This window comes from Heloderma suspectum, chromosome 5 (genome assembly GCF_057233095.1).
Source record: "Heloderma suspectum isolate Gila_16-S chromosome 5, 16-S_ref, whole genome shotgun sequence".
Taxonomy (NCBI): Eukaryota; Metazoa; Chordata; class Lepidosauria; order Squamata; family Helodermatidae; genus Heloderma; species Heloderma suspectum.
Genome location: NC_139462.1, coordinates 131761544 through 131785018, shown reverse-complemented (window position 1 = coordinate 131785018; position 23475 = coordinate 131761544). Strand labels below are relative to the sequence as shown.

The following is a 23475-nucleotide window of genomic DNA, read 5'->3' as shown; positions in this document are numbered from 1 at the left end:
GCATACTCAGTCAATTTAGGGCATTGGAGAATTTGGTTTTTGTGGGGGGGAAATCGCATCACTAGAAAGATGGAAGAGGGTGAAGAATTAGTGCACAAAAGGAAGAGGAGATTTCTGATCTAATTGCGGTTAGGAGATCTGGAATATTACAGCTGTGCTGGGACAATATTTGGTAGGGCAAAATACTTAAATTACAAAAGATTGTTGTCACTATTATGGGAAATGTTTGTGAATTTTACAACTTAGGGAAACACTTTTATTACATAAAGTAGCATCTTGTGATCCCTTGTCCTTTCATGTTCTATAAACAGTTATGGCAATATCAGGATTTGTGACATCAGAACTGGCAGTGCTGAGAGCTTTGGAGATCAGAGCTGAGAGTGATTCTACCAGGTGTGACCATGACTCACTTTACCTGGCATCTCTTCTTGTTCCTCATCCTCCATAAAACAGGGCAGGACCAAAACCCCAGTCTGGCCTAGTTGGAAAGGGGCAAACTTGAGCCTGGGAGAGGACTTCGTCATTCTTTCCCCTCTTGGTGTTTTTCCATTCAAAATCCCCCCTCCCCCCTTATTTTCCACCAGTGTCGGAAAAGATAGGATAAGATGTAATTGATGGCCACCAACCTGGATGGCTTTAAAAGGGGATTAGACAAATTCATGGAGGTTTAAGACTATCAGTAGCTATTAATCATGATGAATATACATTATCTCCAGTATTGGAGGCAGTATGCTTCTGTATTTCAGTTGCGTGGAGAGGGCGCTGTTGCATTCCCTACTTGAGGCTTCCTACAGCCACTTGGTTGGCCACTACGTGAACAGAATGCTGGACTAGATAGGCTTTAGTTCTGATTCAGTGTGGCTCTTACATTCTTATATCCAACTGCATGTCTATTTTGAGTCTTGAATGGCTGTTAAGTAGGATCAGACCTTATTTTTAGATGGAAACTCCATGATCAGAGGCAGTATAATTCTGAAAGCCAGATGTTGAGGACAAGGGGCAGGTTGCTCATAAGCCAGGGGCATCTGGCTGGCCAGTGTTGGAAACAGAGCTGGACTAAATGGATCTTCAATCTGATCCAGCAAAGCAGTTCTTACAAGAGCTCAGAAATGGATGTGAAGCCAGCTTGGGATCTCTGGCTCCTATTGGCTATTTGGCTGAAGAAAAAGAGTGGTGGAGTAAGTATTTGGGTCACATTACATCTTAATAATGATAATTTATCACAGACCAACAGCAGCTAGGCACTACATAGGAAAAAAGGAGATATTGTCCCTGCCCAAAGCCCTGTATTCAAAGGTAAGCACATATAAAAGATGGAGAAGGGAAAATAAACATGCCAGTCCTCCTGGCTGAAGACCATAGATTACCTTGACTGCAGTCCTGCACCCAGACTATTTAAATTCATATCAGCTGGGTTTAAGCAGCCAGCCTATGTGCAGGATTGCAGCCTTTGTGTTTAGCACTGCCATGAATAAGAGGGGGAAAAGGAAGTGAAATGCTCTGAAAAGTATGTGAAAATATACAGCAATTGCAGTGTTGCCTTTAAAATGTTACTTACTGATTTCAGTGTCAAATCTGTGTACCTTGCAAATAATGTTTATGTTCAAATGCCAAACTGTATTAATTCACAGTGGTTTTTGATGTCAAAATATTTTTTCCCGCTGTGATCATCTTTGTCAAGCACAAGAGATTCTGCAGATTAGTATTATGCCACTAAATAGTTATTTTGTGATTATGTTTTCCTTTCTTAATTGCATATAGTCGGCAGAGGTATGTTCTTGGAGACACAGCAATGCAAAAGATGGCTCAGTCCCACGTGTTCCTAAGTGGAATGGGTGGACTTGGAGTGGAGATCGGTAAGTTAGAAGATCCTTATGTAATTTCCTCCTTGTTGCATATTTTATGGGGAGCAGTCAGTTGTACATAAAAATCTATAATTTTAAATTTACTGTGTACTCAGTTTATGCCATAGTTATGCTAAGAAATATAAATATATATATATATATATATAAGATATGAGATATGCTAGAATATATCTGATATGGAGGTACTGTTTGTACCATGAGAGCTGCTCACAGGAAATTCACGTTCCCATCAGTTTTATTATCTGGGGAGGAAGCTTCTGCAAATCTTGCCGAAGGGGTTCCATGACACATGAAACTGTCTCAGTTGGCTATATGATATCAGAAGCCTCCTTAAGACCTTCAGCCTCTGTGACTAAATTGAGGCTGCAGTGGAAATAGAACCAGATTGATGAATAGAGTAGTAGACAGTGGTATCTAGTGAGTTGGCCTGTTCTGGTAGCAGCTGCCTTAATGAGGTTTGTTTCAGTTCATGGATTGGTTTATATGATGACATGATGGTCTTTATTATAGATGATAATAATAGCAGAATTTCTTAGAATTTGTCTGGCTACTCTTTCTATAATTCATATATATAGGGCTGAGAAGGAATTCTTGTTTTTAGAAGACTATAGAACAGTTACAAACTGAATTTTTGCCAAATAGGAGGTTTTATCAGAAGTTTATAATGTTGGTTCTTCTTTTCAGCTAAGAACATAGTTCTTGCAGGAATAAAGGTAAGGTGAAGGAATTTATTCAACGTTAAATTCATTTCAAAGTATGCAGTGCTTCCTCAAACAATTTGTGATACTTAACATGGATTTAATAAATTAACACCTTGATCTCAGACACATATGACATGTGGGTGCCAGGATAAAGTCATGTTTTGTGGTGAGAGTAGCTGTTTATATGCCCTTTCTTAAACACTTACATGCTGGAGCTATACATTTCAGGATAGGGCTGTTGGCTGCTCTCCAAGAAGAAATATGACAGTTCTCCATGACATTTTTTTACCCTCTACCTAGATCTGGCATGGATAGACATTGTAAAGGGAGAAATAAGAAGAAAGGGGTAGATGTTTTAAAGTGGAAGAAAATCCTCCCGTGAGAGCACAGTAGGGGAAGTGTTTGCTCTTCCCAAACTGCTATGGGATTTCATGATATCTGCCCTATATTCCTCTGAACTTGGCTTTCTTTGGGATTTCTGCATTTTAAATGTGCTCACTGCATTCCAGCATCCTTTGCGATGGCTGATGGGATTTTTTCTTTGTTTCACACTATTTTCTCCTTGCAAGTTGTTAGTTTTCATTGCTAGATGTGAGCTTAAGAAGTATAGAACCAGTTTGCACAATGAAATAGCCCATGTTTTGTTAATCATGGGTTGTTCAGGAGTGAGCAAGTGTGCTGGCTTCCAACTGCTCAACTGCTTCCGGTGTGTTAATCCCATGGTTTGTTCTTGTGTTATAACTCTGGGTTGTTTCTCACCTGACACCCCAGAGTTCTGTGTTTGGACATCATGGGGAACAACCCAGGGATGGAGTGTTCCAGGAGTGTTTAGCACACTGGAAGTGGGCAAATGGAAAGGAGCCAGCACGCTTGCTTGCTCCCGCTCACTCCCATACAACTCATGGTTAACAAACCATGGGTTGTTTCATTGTTTGAACTGGGTCTCAGGCTTTCTTGATAAGCTTGATAAAGGTTATGTCTGCATAAAAAGAACTATCAGGGTGAAGGGCAGATTATGGAACAAGGATTGCAGAAATATAACATTTAAATCAACCATATTTTGTTTTCTGAAGAGCTTCTTGTTTTAACATAGAATGTTTTTGATCCTGGTTCTTTGGAAGCAAAAACTAATTCCTTTGCTTCTAAAGGATAATTGGATATTTAGGCTTACGGAGTAGAGCATTGAGGAGAGCAACTTCTTGGGCCTTCTACCTTGTGAAATGAAACTTGTATGTATGAAGGATAGGAACATTGGTCCGTCTAGCCGAGTATTGTCAACACTGACAGGCAGCAGCTCTCCAGGGTTTCAGGCAGGAGTTTTTCCAGCCCTACTTGAAGATGCCAGGGATTGAACCTGGGACCTTCAGCATGCAAAGCATATGCTCTCCCACTGAGCCAGAGTCCTTTCTTCCCCATGGAAGGATTGACTTCCATGTTGAGGAAGAAATATGCCACACGTAGAATTTGCATGGCTGTGTATACGTAACTTGCCTTAAAAATACATTAGTTTGGTACGATAGCCATTCAGCTAGTGTGAACACTGTTGCCAGTTACAGGAAGTTGTGGCTTCCATGTTACAACACCTTCATTGGCTACCAGACTGTTTCTGGCACAACTCAAAGTGCTGGTTATGGCCTTGTTGTTGTTCAGTCGTTCAGTCGTGTCCGACTCTTCGTGACCCCATGGACCATAGCACACCAGGCCTTCCTGTCCTGCGCTCTCTCCTGGAGTGTGCTCAAGTTCATATTCATTGCATCGGTGATGCTATCTAGCCATCTCATCCTCTGCCATCCCCTTCTCCTTTTGCCTTCAGTCTTTCCCAGCATCAGGGTCTTTTCCAGAAAGTTTTCTCTTCGCATTAGGTGGCCAAAATATTTGAGCTTCAGCTTCAGTATCTGTCCTTCCAATGAGCACTCAGGGTTGATTTCCTTTAGGATGGACTGATTTGACCTCCTTGCAGTCCAGGGGACTCATAAGAGTCTTCTCCAGCACCACAGTTCGAAAGCATCAATTCTTCGGCGCTCAGCCTTCCTTATAGTCCAGCTCTCACAGCCATACATTACTACTGGGAAAACCATAGCTTTGATTAGACAGACCTTTGTTGGCAAGGTGATGTCTCTGCTTCTTACTATGCTGTCTAGGTTTGCCATAGCTTTCCTCCCAAGGAGCAAGCGTCTTTTAATTTCATGGCTACAGTCACCGTCTGCGGTGATCTTGGAGCCCAAGAAAGTAAAATCTGTCACTGCTTCCATTTCTTCCCCTTCTATATGCCAGGAAGTGATAGGGCCAGATGCCATGATCTTAGTTTTTTTAATGTTGAGTTTCAAACCAGCTTTCTCACTCTCCTCTTTCACCCTCAACAAAAGGCTCTTTAGATCCTCTTCGCTTTTTGCCATTAGGGTGGTATCGTCTGCATATCGGAGGTTGTTGATAATTCTCCCAGCAATCTTAATTCCGATCTCTGATTCATCCAACCCGGCATTTCTCATGATGTACTCTGCATATAAGTTAAATAAGCAGGGTGACAATATGCAGCCTTGTCGTACTCCTTTCCCAATTTTGAACCAATCGGTTGTTCCATGTCTGGTTCTTACTGTTGCTTCTTGACCCTCGTACAGGTTTCTCAGGAGACAGGTAAGGTGGTCTGGTACTCCCATCACTTTAAGAATTTGCCAGAGTTTGTTGTGATCCACACAATCAAAGGCTTTAGCGTAGTCAATGAAGCAGAAATAGACGTTTTTCTGGAATTCTCTTGCTTTCTCCATGATCCAGCGAACGTTGGCGATTTGATCTCTAGTTCCTCTGCCTCTTTGAAACCCAGCTTGTACTTCTGGTAGTTCTCGGTTCACATACTGCTGAAGCCTAGCTTGTAGGATTTTGAGCATCACCTTGCTGGCATGTGAAATGAGCACAATTGTGCGGTAGTTTGAACACTCTTTGGCGTTGCCCTTCTTTGGAATTGGAATGTAAACTGACCTTTTCCAGTCTTGCGGCCATTGTTGAGTGTTCCAAATTTGTTGGCATATTGAATGCAGCACTTTAACAGCATCATCTTTTAGGATTTTAAATAGCTCAGCTGGAATACTGTCATCTCCGCTAGCTTTGTTGTTAGTAATGCTTCCTAAGGCCCACTTGACTTCACTCTCAAGGATGTCCGGCTCAAGTTCAGTGACCGCACTGTCATGGCTATCAAGGACCTTAAGATCTTTCCTGTATAGTTCTTCTGTGTATTCTTGCCACCTCTTCTTAATCTCATCTGCTTCTGTCAAGTCCCTGCCTTCTTTGTCCTTTATCATGCCCGTCTTTGCACAAAACGTTCCCTTGAGATCTCCGATTTTCTTGAAGAGATCTCTAGTCTTTCTCATTCTGTTGTTTTCCTCGATTTCTTTGCATTGTTCATTTAAGAAGGCCTTCTTGTCTCTCCTTGCTATTCTCTGGATCTCTGCATTCAGTTGGATATATCTTCCCCTTTATCCCTTGCTTTTCGCTTCCATTCTTTCCTCAGCTACTTGTAGAGCCTCATCAGACAGCCACTTGGCTTTCTTGCATTTCTTTTTCTTTGGGATGGATTTAGTTGCTGCCTCCTGAACAATGTTATGGACCTCCGTCCATAGTTCCTCAGGCACTCTGTCTATCAGGTCTAATCCCTGAAATCTATTCCTCACCTCCGCTGTATATTCATAAGGGATATAATTTAGGTCATACCTGAATGGTTTAGTGGTTTTCCCTACGTTCTTCAATTTAAGCCGAAATTTTGCAAGAAGCAGCTCATGATCTGAGCCACAGTCATCTCCAGGTCTTGTTTTTACTGACTGTATGGAGCTTCTCCATCTTTGGCTGAAAAGGACATAATCAATCTGATTTCGATATTGACCATCTGGTGATGTCCATGTGTAGAGTCGTCTCTTGTGCTGTTGGAAAAGAGTGTTTGCTATGATCAGCATGTTCTCTTGGCAAAACTCTATTAGCTTTTGTCCTGCTTCATTTTGTACACCAAGGCCATGCCTGCCTGTTATCCCGGTGATTTCTTGACTTCCTGCTTTAGCATTCCATTCCCCTATAATGAAGAGGACATCTTTTTTTGGTGTTAGTTCTAGAAGGTATTGTAGGTCTTCATAGAACCGATCAACCTCAGGTTCTTCGGCATCAGTGGTTGGGGCATAGACTTGCATTACTGTGATGTTGAATGGTTTGCCTTGGATTCGTACTGAGATCATTCTATCATTTTTAAGATTGTACCCCAGTACTGCTTTTCCCACCCTTTTGTTGACTATGAGTGTTACTCCATTTCTTCTAAGGGATTCTTGCCCACAATAGTAGATATGATGGTCACCTGAATTAAATTCGCCCATGCCTGTCCATTTTAGTTGGCTGATTCCCAAGATGTCGATGTTCAATCTTGCCATCTCATGTTTGACCACCTCCAGCTTACCTTGATTCATTGATCTGACATTTCAGGTTCCTAAACAATATTGTTCTTTACAGCATCGGACTTTCTTTTCACCACCAGACACATCCACAGCTGAGTGTCCTTTCAGCTTTGCCCCAGCCGCTTCACTCTTTCTGGCGCTACTTGGAAATACCCTCTGCTCTTCCCCAGTAGTATATTGGACACCTTCCGAGCTGAGGGGCTCATCTTCCGGCGGCATATCTTTAACCTTGTGATACATTCCATGGGGTTTTCTTGGCAAGAATACTGGAGTGGGTTGCCATTTCCTTCTCCAGTGGACCACATTTTGTCAGAACTCTCTGCCATGACCTGTCCGTCTTGGGTGGCCCTGCACGGCATAGCTTATGGCTTCACTGAGTTACGCAAGCCCCTTCGCCACAACAAGGCAGTGATCCATGAAGGGGAATTATGGCCTACAAAACCCTGAATGACATAGGATTAGATAATCTGAAAGACTACGAAACCTTAAATGACATGGGACTAGATTATCTGCCTGCGTTTTAAGATCTTAAAACCTTTGGGAGAGGCCATTTTTTCCTGTCCTGTGGGGTGTTTGATGGGAACTTGGGAGATGGCCTTCCCAGCTGCTCCATGTGCTAGAGCTTTTGCCAAGGGAGGCTCATCTAGCCTTTTCAGTTGGCAGAAATACTGTTTTATTCAGACAAGCCCTTGGCCTCTTTAGCTGGCTTGTTATGACCACTGTAAATGTTGCAGTTTGTTCAACTGGCTTTTGTTATCTATTTTATTTATGTTGCGCATACCACTGTTTATGTTCTGATTTCTATTTTGCTTTGTATTACACTGTTAGCTGTCCTGAGCACAATTTTGTGGAAAGCTGGGATACAAATTTAAATAGATAAATGTTACACTAATGAGATCTAAACATGGAGTAAGCATGCCCTGCATTCTGAATTACGTGGGAGAAAGTGATGCATGGCATGTCAACATAGAAGAAGGTACTATAGTTCAGATGTGTAGGACCTCAAGAATCACAGGGCCAAATTAGACAGTACACTAAATGCATAGCTGCTGCCACAGCCAGCAGCTGTGTCTAGTTCACTCTTTCCCTCTGTAGTGTCTAGGAGAACTTACCCACCTTATGGCATTACATTGGACTCTGTTTTTTCATCCCTGCTTCAAATCAGATTGGCAAGGGGTGGGGAAATCAGAACCTGGGTAAAGTTTAATAGATGCATGTGGGTATTGTTTTTGGTGGCAGTCATGTGTTCTGCATAATGTCTAGCTTAGCCCTAAGTAATGAACTTGATACATTCTAGTGTAAACCATAACCACAGTGTACATCCTTGTTGAGTTATGTAGTTGCAGCTTCAAATATGTTTTAATCCTGTTTTCCTGATCCTTTCTGAAGGCTCTCACCATCCATGATACCAAACAGTGCAGGACATGGGATTTAGGAACAAACTTTTTTATTCATGAAGATGATATTCTGAATCTAAGGAACAGGTTTGTACAACTCTTGAGAAACACTATGAGCATTTTGAGGCCCTTGTCTCACTATAGATGCTTGTTCTGTTGCTAGATTTTAGGTCTTTATTTTTTACAATTAAATGTCACCGTTTGAGTTCATGTCTTTAAAAAAGATTGAATTGATTCTTGTCTGCTTATTGGAACCAGTGAGTAGGTGTTACTTATGTATATTTAAAGAGAGAAGCTGGGAATGCATTCCCCCCCTTATTTATTGAAAAAATGAGTACAATCATACTGTATAATTGTGGTGGTTGTTTTTCCCAGTCTCCACTGACTAAGTATAGTGTTGGGAGCCCAGCAGTTACAGAAGCTGACATTTTTCTAATATTAGTAGTTTGTAACTAATATGGGTACTTCCCTTTTTCAGTAGAAAACAATATGGAAGTCAGGAAAAACAATATAATAGAAAATGCTTACTGTGCTGTGACATATAATCAATTATCTAAAAAACAAACAAAATTTTTAAAATACAAATAATGATAACACACTGACAGAATGATATCCTTGAATGAACAAAGAGAATGATAAAGTGATCACCACTATGTATGGTGAATAATAATTCCAGTTGCTAGATGTGTTTCAACCTTACAGTCTTTAGTGGCATAAATGTTCCAGGTAGTGGAAGCATGATAGTGCAGTTTATACTTCTGTAGATCAAGAGTCATGTTCTTAAAGTTAAATAAATGAATGAATTTACATTTCAGTAACTCTGGAAGCAAATCTTATCTGCAATACTTCCCTATATTTTAAGAGTTTTATTGTTTTAAATTGTACATCGCCCTGATGGCTTTTTAGCAGACAAGGCAGTATATAAATGCTAAGATGATGATGATGATAATAATATAAGCATTCTACGGGCTCGGCTGTTTATCACCATATTTAAGTAGGCTTTTTAAAAGCCTCCATTGCTCTTCTGCTGTGTGCTACAGCTCGCTCCCTCCCCGTCCCAGTATTGCATTCCTCCATGCAGCAATTAGACCAGCCTTCCCCAACCTGCTGCCTTCCAGATATGTTGGACCACAACTCCCATCATCCCCATCCATGCCACGATGGATTGGACGGCATCAGGGAACTTCCTTTTAAGCCCAATTGTTGTGGGTAATGGTGGGTAAAGAGAGAGAGAGAGAAATGGGAGACAGTCATATTTATTTCACTGTTTTTTTAGTTTTGTTTACTAATGGAGCAGTCCTGTGCTACCTGGGAGAAAGGTTGAGGTGTTGTTGAATGCTTCAGACCTCCCTCTCCATGGGTGGAGATAGGGGTCCATGGGTGGAGGTCCCCCAGCATGGTGGCGGAAAGCTCTGCTGCCACTGCTGACCTACTTGTGGTGGTCTGTGGATGATGGGGGGCTGGAACAGGGAGTTTTGGAGCATGTCAGGGGAGGCCGTGGATCTGTAGGATACTAGGCCCCCCTCATCCCTCATAATATTCCCTGAAATGACACCTGCCCTAGATCTGGAGTAATTAATTATCTCCTGTAGAATTTTCAATGGGAGGGTAAAGTAAAAAAAACTGGGGGCGGGGGATTGCCTCCCTAACTCCTGCCCTAGCTGCTGTGAGCCAAGAGGGCTCAGATGTGGCAGTGTCTCTTCCTCCCCACCACTCCTCCATACTTAGAATTGCTGTGTAAATATATGCCATGCTACATTTAGTTGCTATATAAATATCTCAAATGTTAGCCCAAAGTAGCTGAATTGAAATAATTGATTTAGGAAAAAAATAATCCAACAAAGCACATACTTTGAATGTCCCCCCTCCCTGCCCCAAATTAGAATACTTGTAAATATTTTAAGTCATGACAACTCAGTAACATACACTTCCTTACATTGTTGAGATTTTAAGGAAAAAATGAAGTCACTGAATACTGTTAACATTCTAATTTTATTTTAGCATGCCTGAAGAGCTGTGCACATGAATAGGGATAGTCACGGGACAAAAGTTAATCATAGTTTTGATTTTCATTTTGACTGGTGCTGTATTACATTCATTATGCTACTAATTCTGTGAAACAGAACATTGCTGAAAATGGGAAGTTTTCTTTAGAAAATATAGCAGTGGAAATTTTCTACCACACATCACTATAATTTCATCAATGAAATGTTTTTCTATAGTAAATCATGTTGTTATGCCTGAGTTATAGTATGGAAACCCTTTCAGAGGGACAGATCTGACAAACCATATTTTAAAATCCTCTGTATAAAATCTGTAATTAAAATGTTTAATCAGTGAAGTCAGTCCTTCAAAAGATAGTTGTTGTAAGTACAGTTTAAGTCAGAAAACCAAGTAACAAAGCAAGAAGCCCAGTTCATATCAGTTAGCCTTGATCATTAACTGTTTCAAAATCATTATATGCTTCTGAAATCTAGGCTATGTTTAACTGAGTTCACAGTTCTCATGTAACAACAACCCATGGTTTAAACAACCCATAGGTTGTTGTGCATGAGTGGGAGAGAGCAGGCGCGCTACCCCCTGTGCGCCAGCCACTTCTACATGTAAACAACCTACGATTGGCTCGTTCATAGGTTATTTGTGGGTGAAACAACCCAGAGTTAACTCATGGTTTATTCTTAGGTTAACTTTTGCTTGTTTAACCCATGAACGGCCTCAGGTGTCCAGCTTCAGACATCATGCTAGCAACCTACAAACGGGGCATTCGTTGGCTGTTTACAGAAAACCAAAGTGACTCCTGTGCAGTATGCTGCCCCACAGATTGTGGGTTAATTAACACACAATTTCCCCCAAATGCTGCTGTTACATGCGAACAGGCCCACAGTCTTAGAAGTAGGTAATCCTCTGATTGCCTATGGCAAGTAAACATCTTAACCAGGTAGGTAAATTTTTATAATCCCAAGACAGCATGGTCATTGGTTGGGGAAGGATACTCTAGGCCATTGATACACTAACAATGACTGACTTGGGTATATATGTGAGCAGGTGGCCTAGTAACGTTTGTGGATATATTTGCAAGGTTGAACTTACAGGTTTAGCTTGTTAATAATACAATTAGAAAATGTATTTCAGAGCTGAGGCAACACATCATCACATTGCAGAGCTGAACCCATATGTCCAGGTGATGTCATCAGTTGTCCCACTAAATGAGTTTACAGACATCTCTTTTCTCAGACAGTACCAGGTATGTTGACATGTATTTGGAACTTCTGCTCCCTTTCCAGAGGTTCACAAATTTTGGTTGGCCTTGGTAGCCAAACATTATTATTTGTGGCTCCTCCTGACCTTTGCCTTTCCTCTTGAACATACAAAAGACTTGGGGAAGAGGTGAGGTTAGCATCTCACTTTGTGTCTGGGATTTGAAGGCACTCAGAAGCAGCGACAACTCTTCTTGCTGCTTCAAAGTGGCTGCAACGCCCAGCACAGAGCGCGAGACTGCCCCTGCCCCAACTTCCAGAAGACTCAAGGTGGGGTAGTAAGGAGAAATGAGATAATTCCCTCACTTTGCAGCATGCTTCTGAACTCACTTGGAAGAAGTAAGAAGGATTTTTGCTGTTTCTGAGCTCCTCAAAATCTTGAGCACAAACAGAGTGGCTGATCCCTCTCCTCTCCGGAATCCTTTTTATGTTGAAGAGGACTTGGGGAAGGGGAATGGTCTAGTTCACCTGTCTGGCATGAAGCAAGGAACCTTTACATCCTCTGAGTTCTCTGCAATAGATGGAGAACTTGCAGGAGGTGTGAGGAGGTCTCTCACCTTGTATTGGAATTTTTTTCCTGGCAGTTGCCTGCCTAATTCATGGTTGCAAACAGTGACCTGTTATTTCATTTGTGGAAATCTGTCACTTAGCACAGGTAGCATGTGTATATACATAAGCAGTAGGAACTTTCCCTGATTTCTGCCCTGGCTCCTCATTTCAGAGAATGCCTTGTTATAGCCTTCTTGCTTTTGTATTCTATGCTTTATTAGGATAAAAATTAAGAGGGCACATAGCAGAATCTATAGTTTTGGCACCAATTACCTTGAACTACTCATTCTGGGAGCTCTGGTTGAAGATTTTCCCATATATGCTTCACCACCAGTTGAAAAATCTGCTCCCTCAGGCATTTATAGGCTTTTGTTCATCTGTGTTTGTCATCTTTATTTATGGGACTTGCTGATCATGCTTATTTAGGGGGCTGTTTTTAGAAGTGGTCTTAATGTCTTCATCATTTTTTTATTCATGTATATTTTTATTGAGTACTTCTATAAATGGAAAAGATGACTATAAGCTATATAAATACAAATTTTAGGCTTTTCTTAATTTAGCAAAAGTTACTCAGATCCTAAGATGACCCATCTCTTTAAACAAGCAGCTGTTTGGCTCTAGCCTTGCAAGGCCGTCTGTGACATAAGAGCAGCAGAGTCGATGGCAGTCAGAGGGATCTTGACACCTTAGGCTGGTCTCAGGCTCTCTCTCTTGCAGATGGCTTTGCAAACGTGGGGTTAGGCATCTGATTGCTTTGTGATTCACTGGCAAGGTCCCACTGTGAAATCATACCAGATCAGATAAGGGCATCAACTGAGGTGGAAGAGGTAGATAGATAAATCCAAGAGGCAGTTCCATGAGTGATGAAAAAAGGAAATGAGGAAAAGAGCTACAGGAGGGGGAGGTTCATTGACACAACCTGACATACTGATGGGCCCATTCCTTTGATAATACAAGGAGTGAATAATATTAGGTGAAAAGTCTGTAAACTCTTTTCAAAGCTATTCCATAGTTATTCGAGAAAGAGCAGAAATGTTAGGCTTGAACATCTTAAGTTCTGGAATACCTGTTTATATTGTGAGAGCTCAGTGTCAGAAAAATTTAAACCCTTGTTTGTTGGGTATGGATATATAGCTTACAATTTGAAGAAACTGGTGTATCTGGGAAGTCTGTAAGTTTGTAGCCTGTAATCAGCCTTTGATGGCTTATGACTTACCTCTGGAACTTTTCTTTCAAAAGTGTGTCATAGTAACTGAGATGAAGCTGTCGCTGCAAAGGAAGATAAATGACTTTTGCCATGCACAACACCCACCTATTAAGGTACTGCTGAACAGTAACAATACAACATACTGACTAAAATTTGGCTATGTCCATCTCTTCTGAGAATTTTCCATAATCCATTAATGCCTTCTTTCATGCTTCATACCATCCTGACCCACTTAATGCAAGGCAAACTACCACAATACAGGGAGTATTAACCTTTGATGCTCACTGTTGTTCTCTTCTGGGATATGCCTGTGCCAAATGCCCAAGAAAAAGCTCAGAATTCAGTTGCCTCCGAGAAGTTGAAAGCCTCTACAACTTAGCAGAAATGAGCAGCTATAAAAATGGGGATTTTGAGGTAGTTTCTGGTCTCATGCATGTAAGCATATGGAATCTAAGTGTCAGGTACTTACACAGAAGCCAGGGAACTCCAGATGCTCTAGGATGACACTGATCATCTAGATCTGTTTAAATCCATTTTCAGGCTGGGGTTCAGTTAAAAAACAAAACAACCCCCTCCCCCACCTTTCATTGCCCTGTTGGATGACCTATGCTGGGAGAGGGGAAATGCACCCTGTTGATTCTCTTGGATCCCTCAGCAGTATTAAGTACCACTGACATGGTACTGCTCCAGAATCTGTTTAGGTGTGAAGCAATATACAATTGTTGTAAATAAATACAATCAATAAAAATAAAATAAATGCTATTCTTCTGCACCAGCTCTCTGGGGTGGAAAAAGATGCCTCTTCAAGAAGGTTGTGCTTGGGGACTCCTCTATGGCAGTTACGCTGGGGTGTTCTGCACACCTCTATTTTGTCTCTAATGCTGTTTAACATCTACATGAATCGACTGGGTGAGTCATCTGGGTTGGCTTGGATCCAACCCTCGTACTAGTCGAAGCCTACTTGTGCGACGGATCTTCCACTAGCGGCACAGGATTCCCCTCTCCTCTCGTCACCTGTGTGCACCCCAAATCTGCTCTGAAGGGTCCCCCAATCCTCCAGAGCAGATTTGGAGGGCACATGGGGGACTCAATGGGAAAGGGGAATCTGTTCTGTCTGTGGTTCCCTTCCCCTAGTGGAACGACACCACTGCATATAACCATTGGATATAACCAGGTGTCACCAGTATGCTAATGGTACCTTTCCTTTCATTAAATTCAGGTGAAGTTGTGGAAATGCTGAGCTACTGTTTGGCATCAGTAATTGACTGGATGGGAGGGCTACTGGTCTGATGGCTATGTACTACCTACAGTATCAGAGGCAGTAAGCCTATGTGCACTAGTTGCTGAGGAACATGGGTGGGAGGGTGCCAATGCACCCATGTCCTGCTTATGGGTTCCCGGTCAACAGCTGGTTGGCCACTGTATGAAGAGAATGCTGGACTAGATGGACACTTGGTCTAATCCAGCATGGCTCTTCTTATGTTCTTAGGGAGCCTGTAGGCTAAAGCTCATTTCAGTTAAGATGGAAGTGCTGGTGATGAGTGGTTTGCCTGACCTGGGAGGTGGTTTTAGCCTGCTCTGGATAGGGTTGTGTTCCTCGGGGGGGGGGGGTGTGTGCTTTTAAATTGGCCTTTTCTTTGGAGGCCTGGGTGACCTCTGTGGCATGAAGTGCCTTTCCCCAGCTGAGACTGGTGTTGCCACTTGCAAGCCTTCCTGGATAGAAGTAGTTTGGCCACAGTTAACAAATGCTCTGATAACCTCTTGTTTGGATTATTGTAATGTGTTGTATATGGACCTGTCTTTGTTTGAAGCTACAGTTACTGCAAAATTCAGCAGCTAGAATGTTCCATATGCCCAATCAGCAGATCTCATCAGTTTTAAAATAACAACACTATTCTCCAGTCAATTTCTGAGCACAATCCAAAGTGTTAATTTTCAAAACCTTAAACGTCTTAAGATCTGGGTCCTGAAAGGATTGCCTGCTCCCACATGTACCATGGTCATCTGTCACCTTCCAGTTCTCATCAAGCAGTTAGAATGTCTTTTAAAAATTATTTTATAAAAAAGGACTCCAATATTATCTAGGGTCCACACCAGGTAATATGGTAACCATTGCAGGAACTTGGAGAGGCAGAGGTGAAACCCACAAGGCAAAGTATACAATTAAAAAGTAAAATTGAATTTATTCAAGGAAATCAAAATGTATAATGGCATTTTAAAAGCAAAAGAAGAAATTTAGAAAATGACAAACACTTAAAGTAGAAAAGACAGGATTACTCAGGGAAGTTACCCTTTGTTTTACTCTGCACAGCTGATATTATGGCTAGTAGGCTTCTTCAGAGCTTACATGGTTTTCCAGAAATCTTTTCAAAACAGAGGCAACTGCATGTTCTTCCCAAACAAAAGCCATGGAGAAGCAGAAAGGTATACCACATGGTTAACTTTCACCAAAGACAGTATCTCCTTTTGAATTGCCCATGTTTATTTTTTCTGGCATCAAAAACTGATCCAATCTGTTTGCACAAGTAGAGGTTTTAGAGCTAATGAAAGAACGATTGGCTAGTTTTTGAATCTTAAAGAGGAAGCAAATGTTGTTTTCAGATTTCATGCAGATGCAGGGATGGGGAATGACTGCATCGTACATGATGACTATACATCTGTGTGAGATGTGATTTTCCCCACAGGAAATTGTACATATTCTTATATAATCAAACTAGTGTTTGAGACTGGGAAGGTGGAATTGTTTGGAGGCTATTGTAAAAAGGAGCCTGTCAGCTTAATTGGTGAGACTGTTATAAATCCAGTCAGTATAGGCCAGTTCTATCATACATCTACACTGTGTTGGATCAGTAAAGGGCATCACCTTATTTTTTGTCACTTCACTAGAATTGGCGGCAAATCTTTGGTCCAGACTTGTGTGAAATCTATTTAACTGTTCTTTGCCCTTCCTTTTTTAATAGTTTATAAGTGCAGATGTGCATGGAGTATGGGCACGTCTGTTTTGTGATTTTGGTGATGAATTTGAAGTCCTGGATACCACAGGAGAGGAACCAAAGGAAATCTTCATTTCTAACATATCTCAGGTGAGGGCAAAGGTGTACAATTCTAAGCTTTGATGATTTTATGTTGATAATTAATAGCATTATTTAAATATTGGTTTAGCTTAAGCCTCTGCCTTCAAATTTGTTTTTGTGTGTGAGTGTTTAAACCCACAAATCTAGAGCAAAGTGATGGGATGATTATATACAAATGATGAACCTATGTACTGCGCTGATACATATATAAAATCGAGGTTGGGTGTGGTCGCTGTCCCCCCTGCCACCAGAAATGTGTTTTAACTGTGGTAGATCTTAGATGAAAGTTAGAAATGGGGGGTAATAAAAGTTTTACATTTATTTAGCAGAAATAGTAGAACAGTGTAGAGAACACAAATGCGGCACAGTCCCTGCCCAAAGAGCGTACAGCCAGGGTTAGATGGACAGGACAGAGAAAAGGAAGTGGGCTTGGTAAAGTGATTCAGAAAGGTGTATGGGAAGGATTAACAGAAAAGGTAATGCCAGAATGGTTTTGGAAATCTTTGCCAGTCTTGTTGTTTAAGTTCCTTAAAAACATTTTGCCTATGGTACTTAACAGAGCAATGATCTTAAAATGTTTTTGCATAACTTAATTTTTGTCACATTTGCAAAATAATGAAGTGTTCTAGTAAAGAGAACAATTACGAACATCAAAAATGTTTGTGTTAAGAATTGATTGTAGAGACTAATTATTCTGTTTCACTATCCCATTTCACTGTGGTCCAGTTTAGGCTTGAATGCTACAGTGTGATTGTTACTGAGAAATCACATCTGCTTAGACATTAGTTATGGCTCTGTACCGCTGTGGTCATGTTTGAATCAGCTTCCCAGATTGGTAGGTGGGATTGTGAAGCTGGCCTGGCCACTTAACATGTTTCCCTGGGCCCTGGTGGTGATGGTATGTGTGCACCTTCCGCTGTGATCCTTCCAGTCTGATGTGTAGTCCTAGGCACACAAGTTGATTTTTGGCAGTAATCGTACTGCAGCAGTAACGATCTTCCTTTGGGCTTGTCTGTTGGTTGGCATGGCCATATGTTTTGTGTTGTCTGGTTCTGGGAAGACTAGAGTAAAGCTGAGAATAGGCAGAGGTTATGGCAGCTATGTATGCAGAAATGTAAGAATTAGAATTCTTTGCATTCTTACTCATATTATTTGCATTCAATTCTCCACCCCACCCTAATTTGTGGTGGTTTCAATTTCAGTCCAATCCTGGTATTGTCACTTGCCTTGATAATAATCCTCATAAGCTTGAAACGGGGCAGTTTGTAACTTTCCGGGAAATTATTGGAATGCCATATTTAAATGGATCCAAGCATCAAATAACTGGTAAGCCACATTTTGTATTGCTTCCCAGGCTGTGTAAAGATATCGCTTTACAAATTGATAGAAATGAATTTTCCTTTCATGTTTTTCTGTTGTGTTTGCTACCTTGTATTACCAGTTCATTACAGTACTTACATTCACTATTGTTCCACATCTTGGGGGCTATTTGTAATCTTCTCAATTAGAACGGATAGAAATTCTGTGAATTTATGGGACTGAGAAATGGATGTTGATTGGCATCAGCTTGAAAGTGCAAGAACTATGGGATAAGAACTTCACTGTGGATGTTCACACCAGAATTTGATATTGGACACAGGGCCGTCTCAACTTCTTTTTATAAAAACATATTGTTGCCCTTCATGGTTGTACGGCTTGAAAATGTTTGAGGCCGAAGGCTGGATTATGTTTGTGGGGTAGGAGAGCAGCAAAAAGCCCTTCAATGAATTGTTCACTTTGGGCAACCAACATGCCCTTTTCACTATGAAAACATATTCCAAAAAAAGTACTATCCTGCAATTTATTCACCCAACCAGTCACATGCCATGACAGACAACTAAGACAACTTTCTCTCTGTACTGCCTTTTGTCAGGAGTCTGAGAAAGCTTTGATCTTATCTGTCGGTTTGTAAACAACAGCTCCATTTTTAAATTATGTTGCACTGGACTCTGTTTGCTCAGAAGGCAGGTTTAAAGTTTCTGTGACTCCTACAGACTTGGGAAACCCCATTCCTGCAGGCTCCAAAGCCCAACCTGCTGTCCAATCAAACAGAGGTTTATCAAATGACTTCCATTGTTTCAGCTTCCAGACAGGTCCTTATCTTTTATTAACTCAGAGGGGATTCTAGAAGTTTTGAATGTCAGAAGGACTTTTTGTGGAAATGAAATACCTGCTAGAGTTTTAACCACCAGTAAATCAATATCCCATGGCTGGCAACCTAAAAAAAACACTTAAATTTTGCACAACTGTCCAAACATTGCCCCAGTAGGGGAACTACCCTTATAAGGAAGAATTTGCACAACTATAGATTAGGTATAAGCCTTAGATTCTGTTCACTATTTATTTTTAAACTTGTACTAGGGGGGCTAGCAGTAGGATGTGAAATGGACAAAGAGAGTGCCTCTTGAAGAAGCTGTGTGATTGTTTTAAATAAAGAGAGCAAAGGATCTAATTTTCCAGAGATTTGAGTGATATGTAATTGCAACACTGGCTAAATGTTGACAGACAGAACAATGTACTTCTGGGGGTGAGGTGTTAGGTACACTGGGATGCACGGTTAAATTTACATTGGGATGCGGAATTAAATTTTACTTCAAAACTGTCAACTCCCCCCAAATCAGAGAAATCTGACTCAAGTATACGGAATCTCTTTAAAACAGAAATATTAAAATCAGTTAGTGTATGACTTTTGTCAGATGGTGGAAAAAACATGTTTAGTTTACTCTGTTTGGTATTTGGCAGCAAGGAACTAACAGTTCCATCATTAGGTCTAGGGCGCTTTTTAACTTCAACCCTCCTCTTAGCCAACTTAGATTTGTTAGAAATACTTACTGAATCCTGAGTTCCTAACTGCTTTGATTTTTCTTTCCCATTTTATAAATAGAGGATGATTAAGCATAGTACATAAAACATGGACTGAACAGCAGTTTAAAGACTTGCTCAGTGCTCCTCATACCCTACAGAAATTTCTCTTACTGAGGGGGAAAAAACACCGCAATAAAAGAAGGAAGCAAGCCGGGTCGGGGGAGTTGATTAATCTCCCTTAACAGAGCAATGGCCACATGAAGCAAAGCAAAGCTCCTGTTAAATCGCTGAACCAGAAGTAAACTTTCCCACTACCCTTACTACACAGCCAGCTCAGGAAAATTAATAGGACAGTCTGCCAAAAGATCTGCCACAGTCCTCTTCTTCAAGCAGTGTAACAATAAGATAATAAACCAATATAGCGCCAGAACTGCAAATCTGCAGAATCAGCAATACAATAAATAAATAATAAACAGTAAGACAGTAAAACAACAGCATTTCACGTGGTTCATGGTTAAAATAGGGTAGAAAATGTAGAAGTCTGAATACTGTTAAATACTACTACTACTACTAAGATACTACAATTATAATACTGTAAAATAAAGCTAGGTAGCTAGGCCCTCAGAAGTCCATAAGTAATCCAGAGACAGGAATCTTGAGAGTTCACAAGCATAGGAAAAGGAAACACAAATAGAATTCATCCGTGTTTGTTGAGATTCTTCATATAAACCAGCAAAAGATGTCAGGCCACCTTGGTTAAACTCTTGCTGAATTACCTTTCTCTGTTTTAGCACTTTAAATCAAAATAGTCTTGACCGAGATCACAGTATCAAAACTGAGCGAACGGTGAAAGTGACGCTCCCTTTAATTTCCATTTTTATTTCCATTACAAACTCATTCTCTCCTTTCTCAGCATCTGTTTTAATGTTGTGCTTAAAATTCCTCAGCATTTTGGGGATACTTTGAAGTCCTCCGAACTGGGGGTGGGGGTGGGGGACATGAATTCCCAGATGTGCAATGGTAGCAAGACAGAGATGAGGAGGTCTTCACTTTATGGATAAAGATTTTGACTTCACAGACTGTGTGGCCCACGGGAGGCAAAGAAACATCTAAATTCTGTGTATGGGCTAATCAACTGGTAGTTTCAACAACAACAAAAGATAGCTGATTTCACGTACCATGGTAGTAGTAGAATCCAAAAAACCGGGGACACAGATGTTACAATTTTATTAAAGAGTAATGCTATTGTTATTACTTATTAACCTGTTTAAATTTGTACTATATGTGGGATTATGTGCATGTAGAGGATAGTTACATAAATTTTGCATACTGAATTGCACTTTCATTAATAAACAAGGCTAAAATCGCTAAATTTATGTTCATGCATGGACAGCATGACCAAGTTTGCATATTCCATTTGCTCGCATTGATTTATGACTTACTTGCTGGTTTGGCTGTGATTTCATGGGAAGCAGAATATTTGGACAGGAATTTTTCTTTGGGTAAATTGAATGTAACCTGGAAGTTGAGTTCGGATCAGATTAATCAATCTTGATCTGTAAATGTACAAACATATCATATTATCCAAATAGGTTTGGTGTGGCCTATACTGGCCCCAAGGGTGGGGAGAGAGAAAATTTGTGCCTCAATTTTTTGGGGACTCCATTACTATCATAGTATCTGAAAATAAAAGAGTATGTTGGTTGCTTAGAAGTGAAGCATTTTTTTGGTTCTTCTACCCCACTGAATATGCTTGTCAGTAGTGACAGGGTTAATTGTACATTTAGGCCATGTTTAGTGTTGAGTCTTTGAAAATCAACTAGATTTCTAGATAATGACCTGGTTTGCATGATCACCGCAGCCCACCGTGGCTTATTAGCCATAGTGGGTTGCAGTCCCTGTGGGCACCAAGTTGCCAGTCCAAGCCTCCACTGCTGTGGTATCTCATGTCATCTGAACCAGCAAGTGTGATTTGTTGGGGTGGTTAACAAACCACCCCACCACCCTACAACAGGCCATGAGTTCTGAGTGGTTTGTTAACCAGCCCAGTGAGTCACCCTTGCCAGGTTTGGATGACACGAGAAGCTGCACCTAGCAAGGGTAATTATACAAATTGTACCACAGGATGGGTAACAAGTCACTGTGGCTTGTTAAGCACCCTGTGATTGTGCGAACTGGGACATTGTATAAAATAAAAGTGTTTTTTCTGGTCTGCTCATATGTATGTTTTTGCTTACCTTGTTCCAGTAATTTTAAACTTATTCTCCCCCTGCACCCTGCCCAACTCTCTTTCAGTGATATCACCATATTCGTTTAGCATTGGGAATACTGCAGATATGGAACCTTACTTACATGGTGGCATAGCTGTCCAAGTAAAGACACCTAAAATATTTCATTTTGTAAGTTTCCTGCTTTAAAATACCTGTTAGCAGCGTTTGCACCTATTGAAGCATCTAGAATCTGTTGAATCTTAGGGCATAGACCAGAGTTTTGACTTGATGAATAAAAATCTGTTTTAGCTTTGCTGCTAGATAACCTGCTTGTAAAAGGCCGAGGCTGATCATAAATGCACTTGCCACACCAGCCATGGTGAGTGTCCCTCATTCCCTCTGGTCATCGTGACAAGGCGGAGTTCTCCTCATGTACGTGGGCTGGGGAGAGGGGGATCATCTTCTCTATTATGCTGTACTTTGGAGGTTCTTGAAGCGAAGTATAGCGCAGTTACAGGGGCAATTCTGCTCTGCAGCTTCTGACAGTGTGTGGAGCTTGGAGGTGTCTGGAGCACTTTGATTTAAGGCATGGGTCTACAAATTTTTACTTAGCTTTTGGCTCAGATCAGCTGTAAAGGAAGCACAAAGTTAGGAACAGTTCCCTGTCCTTTCATTTGTTTGCAGTTTGAAAGAGCTCTTAGTACCTTAAAAGTCCATTGCAGCATGGATGATCTCCAGTCCTTTGCCATGGGAGAGGGAGCTCCAAAGGACGGTGATGCTTAGAGTGCTGTCTGATAAGATCCTGGCCCTCCTCTCTTGGAAAATTGAAATTTTGATATCAGTCCCATAATTGTATTCAGTTACATACTCAATAGGCAGAGGAATAAGAATCATATTAGTTTTCAAGAAAACGTATCTTAAGTTTTCCTGGCAACAGCGGAGACTGAACCCCCCTCCCCCCAATTGGTTGACAAGATTATGATATCAGAACCCAGCCCCTGCTGATCAAGCTGCAGCTATTCTATTGGGGATTTATTCTCTTTTCTACCTTTTTTGATTGCTCTTCTTTCACCGTTCTGGCCCTTAAGGTGAGTAGGTTGAAGTCTTTTAGATTGGAGGAAGGTGGGGGGTTGTACTGTTACTGAGCTGGACTTTCATAGTGTCTCTCTTGCCTTCTGGATTTAATATACTGCCACTTTTTGTAGGAACAAAACTTTTTCCTTGACACAGCAGGCTTTTTGAGGATGAGAAGCTTGCAGTCCTTATTTGGGAGGGGAGGGGAGCACTGAACAAAGAAAGAGACTACCATGAATATATATGCCTTTGCTCAGTGCCCCCCACCCCCAGTAAAAAAAATCAGGACTGGAAGCTTCTCATCCTCAAAAGGCCTGCTGTGTGAAGGAAAAAGTTTTGGGTCATACAAAATATGAGTGTATATTAATTAGGAAAGGCGGGAGAGACACAGTGAAAATCCAGTAACAGTAGAGCTTCTATCTTCCTCTCATCTTAAAGACTTGTTCACCTTAAGGGCCTGACAGGATATGTGGGGCTGACATGTGACAGAAGAGGTATCAAAAAAGATAGAAAAGAGGATGAAAGCTTAATAGAATAACAGTGGCTGGGTGAGCCAAGTTGTAATGTCATAATCTTGCAGTTGTAAAGTTTTCAGCTCACTTAAAATAATTTTAATGGAATTGTATAACAGCTAGAGCAATTTATTCCATAGCTGTTGATTAATTGTTGAGAAAATACTGAATTCTGAAATTTTAGGACAAGTTCACATTGGTAGGAAGTTGGTGACCAGAGTGCTTTGGCTATTTATCATGGCCAGTGAAAATTTGTGGACTCCTGCATGAATCAAAGGGCTCAGAGGGCACAGTCAGGCCCAGCCACATGTCAGGGTTTACACATCAGGCCCCATATGTTAAGTCTTGTAACTTG

General features: G+C 41.0%; 1 protein-coding gene across 3 annotated transcripts in view; it reads left to right on the top strand.

Moving 5' to 3' along the window:
- The window catches only part of UBA6 (ubiquitin like modifier activating enzyme 6), a 93650-nt gene that overhangs the window by 12444 nt on the left and 57731 nt on the right, over window positions 1-23475 (top strand). For 2 of the 3 annotated variants that reach the window (XM_084857501.1, XM_084857500.1), the window contains exons 3-10: window positions 1762-1856; window positions 2550-2578; window positions 8386-8480; window positions 11526-11637; window positions 13439-13519; window positions 16367-16489; window positions 17683-17806; window positions 21620-21723. In XM_084857501.1, the coding sequence (XP_084713627.1) occupies window positions 1762-1856; window positions 2550-2578; window positions 8386-8480; window positions 11526-11637; window positions 13439-13519; window positions 16367-16489; window positions 17683-17806; window positions 21620-21723 (763 nt within the window). Of the gene's footprint in view, window positions 1-1761; window positions 1857-2549; window positions 2579-8385; window positions 8481-11511; window positions 11638-13438; window positions 13520-16366; window positions 16490-17682; window positions 17807-21619; window positions 21724-23475 lie in introns of those variants that run through there. The other variant, XM_084857502.1, reaches the window with a different exon arrangement.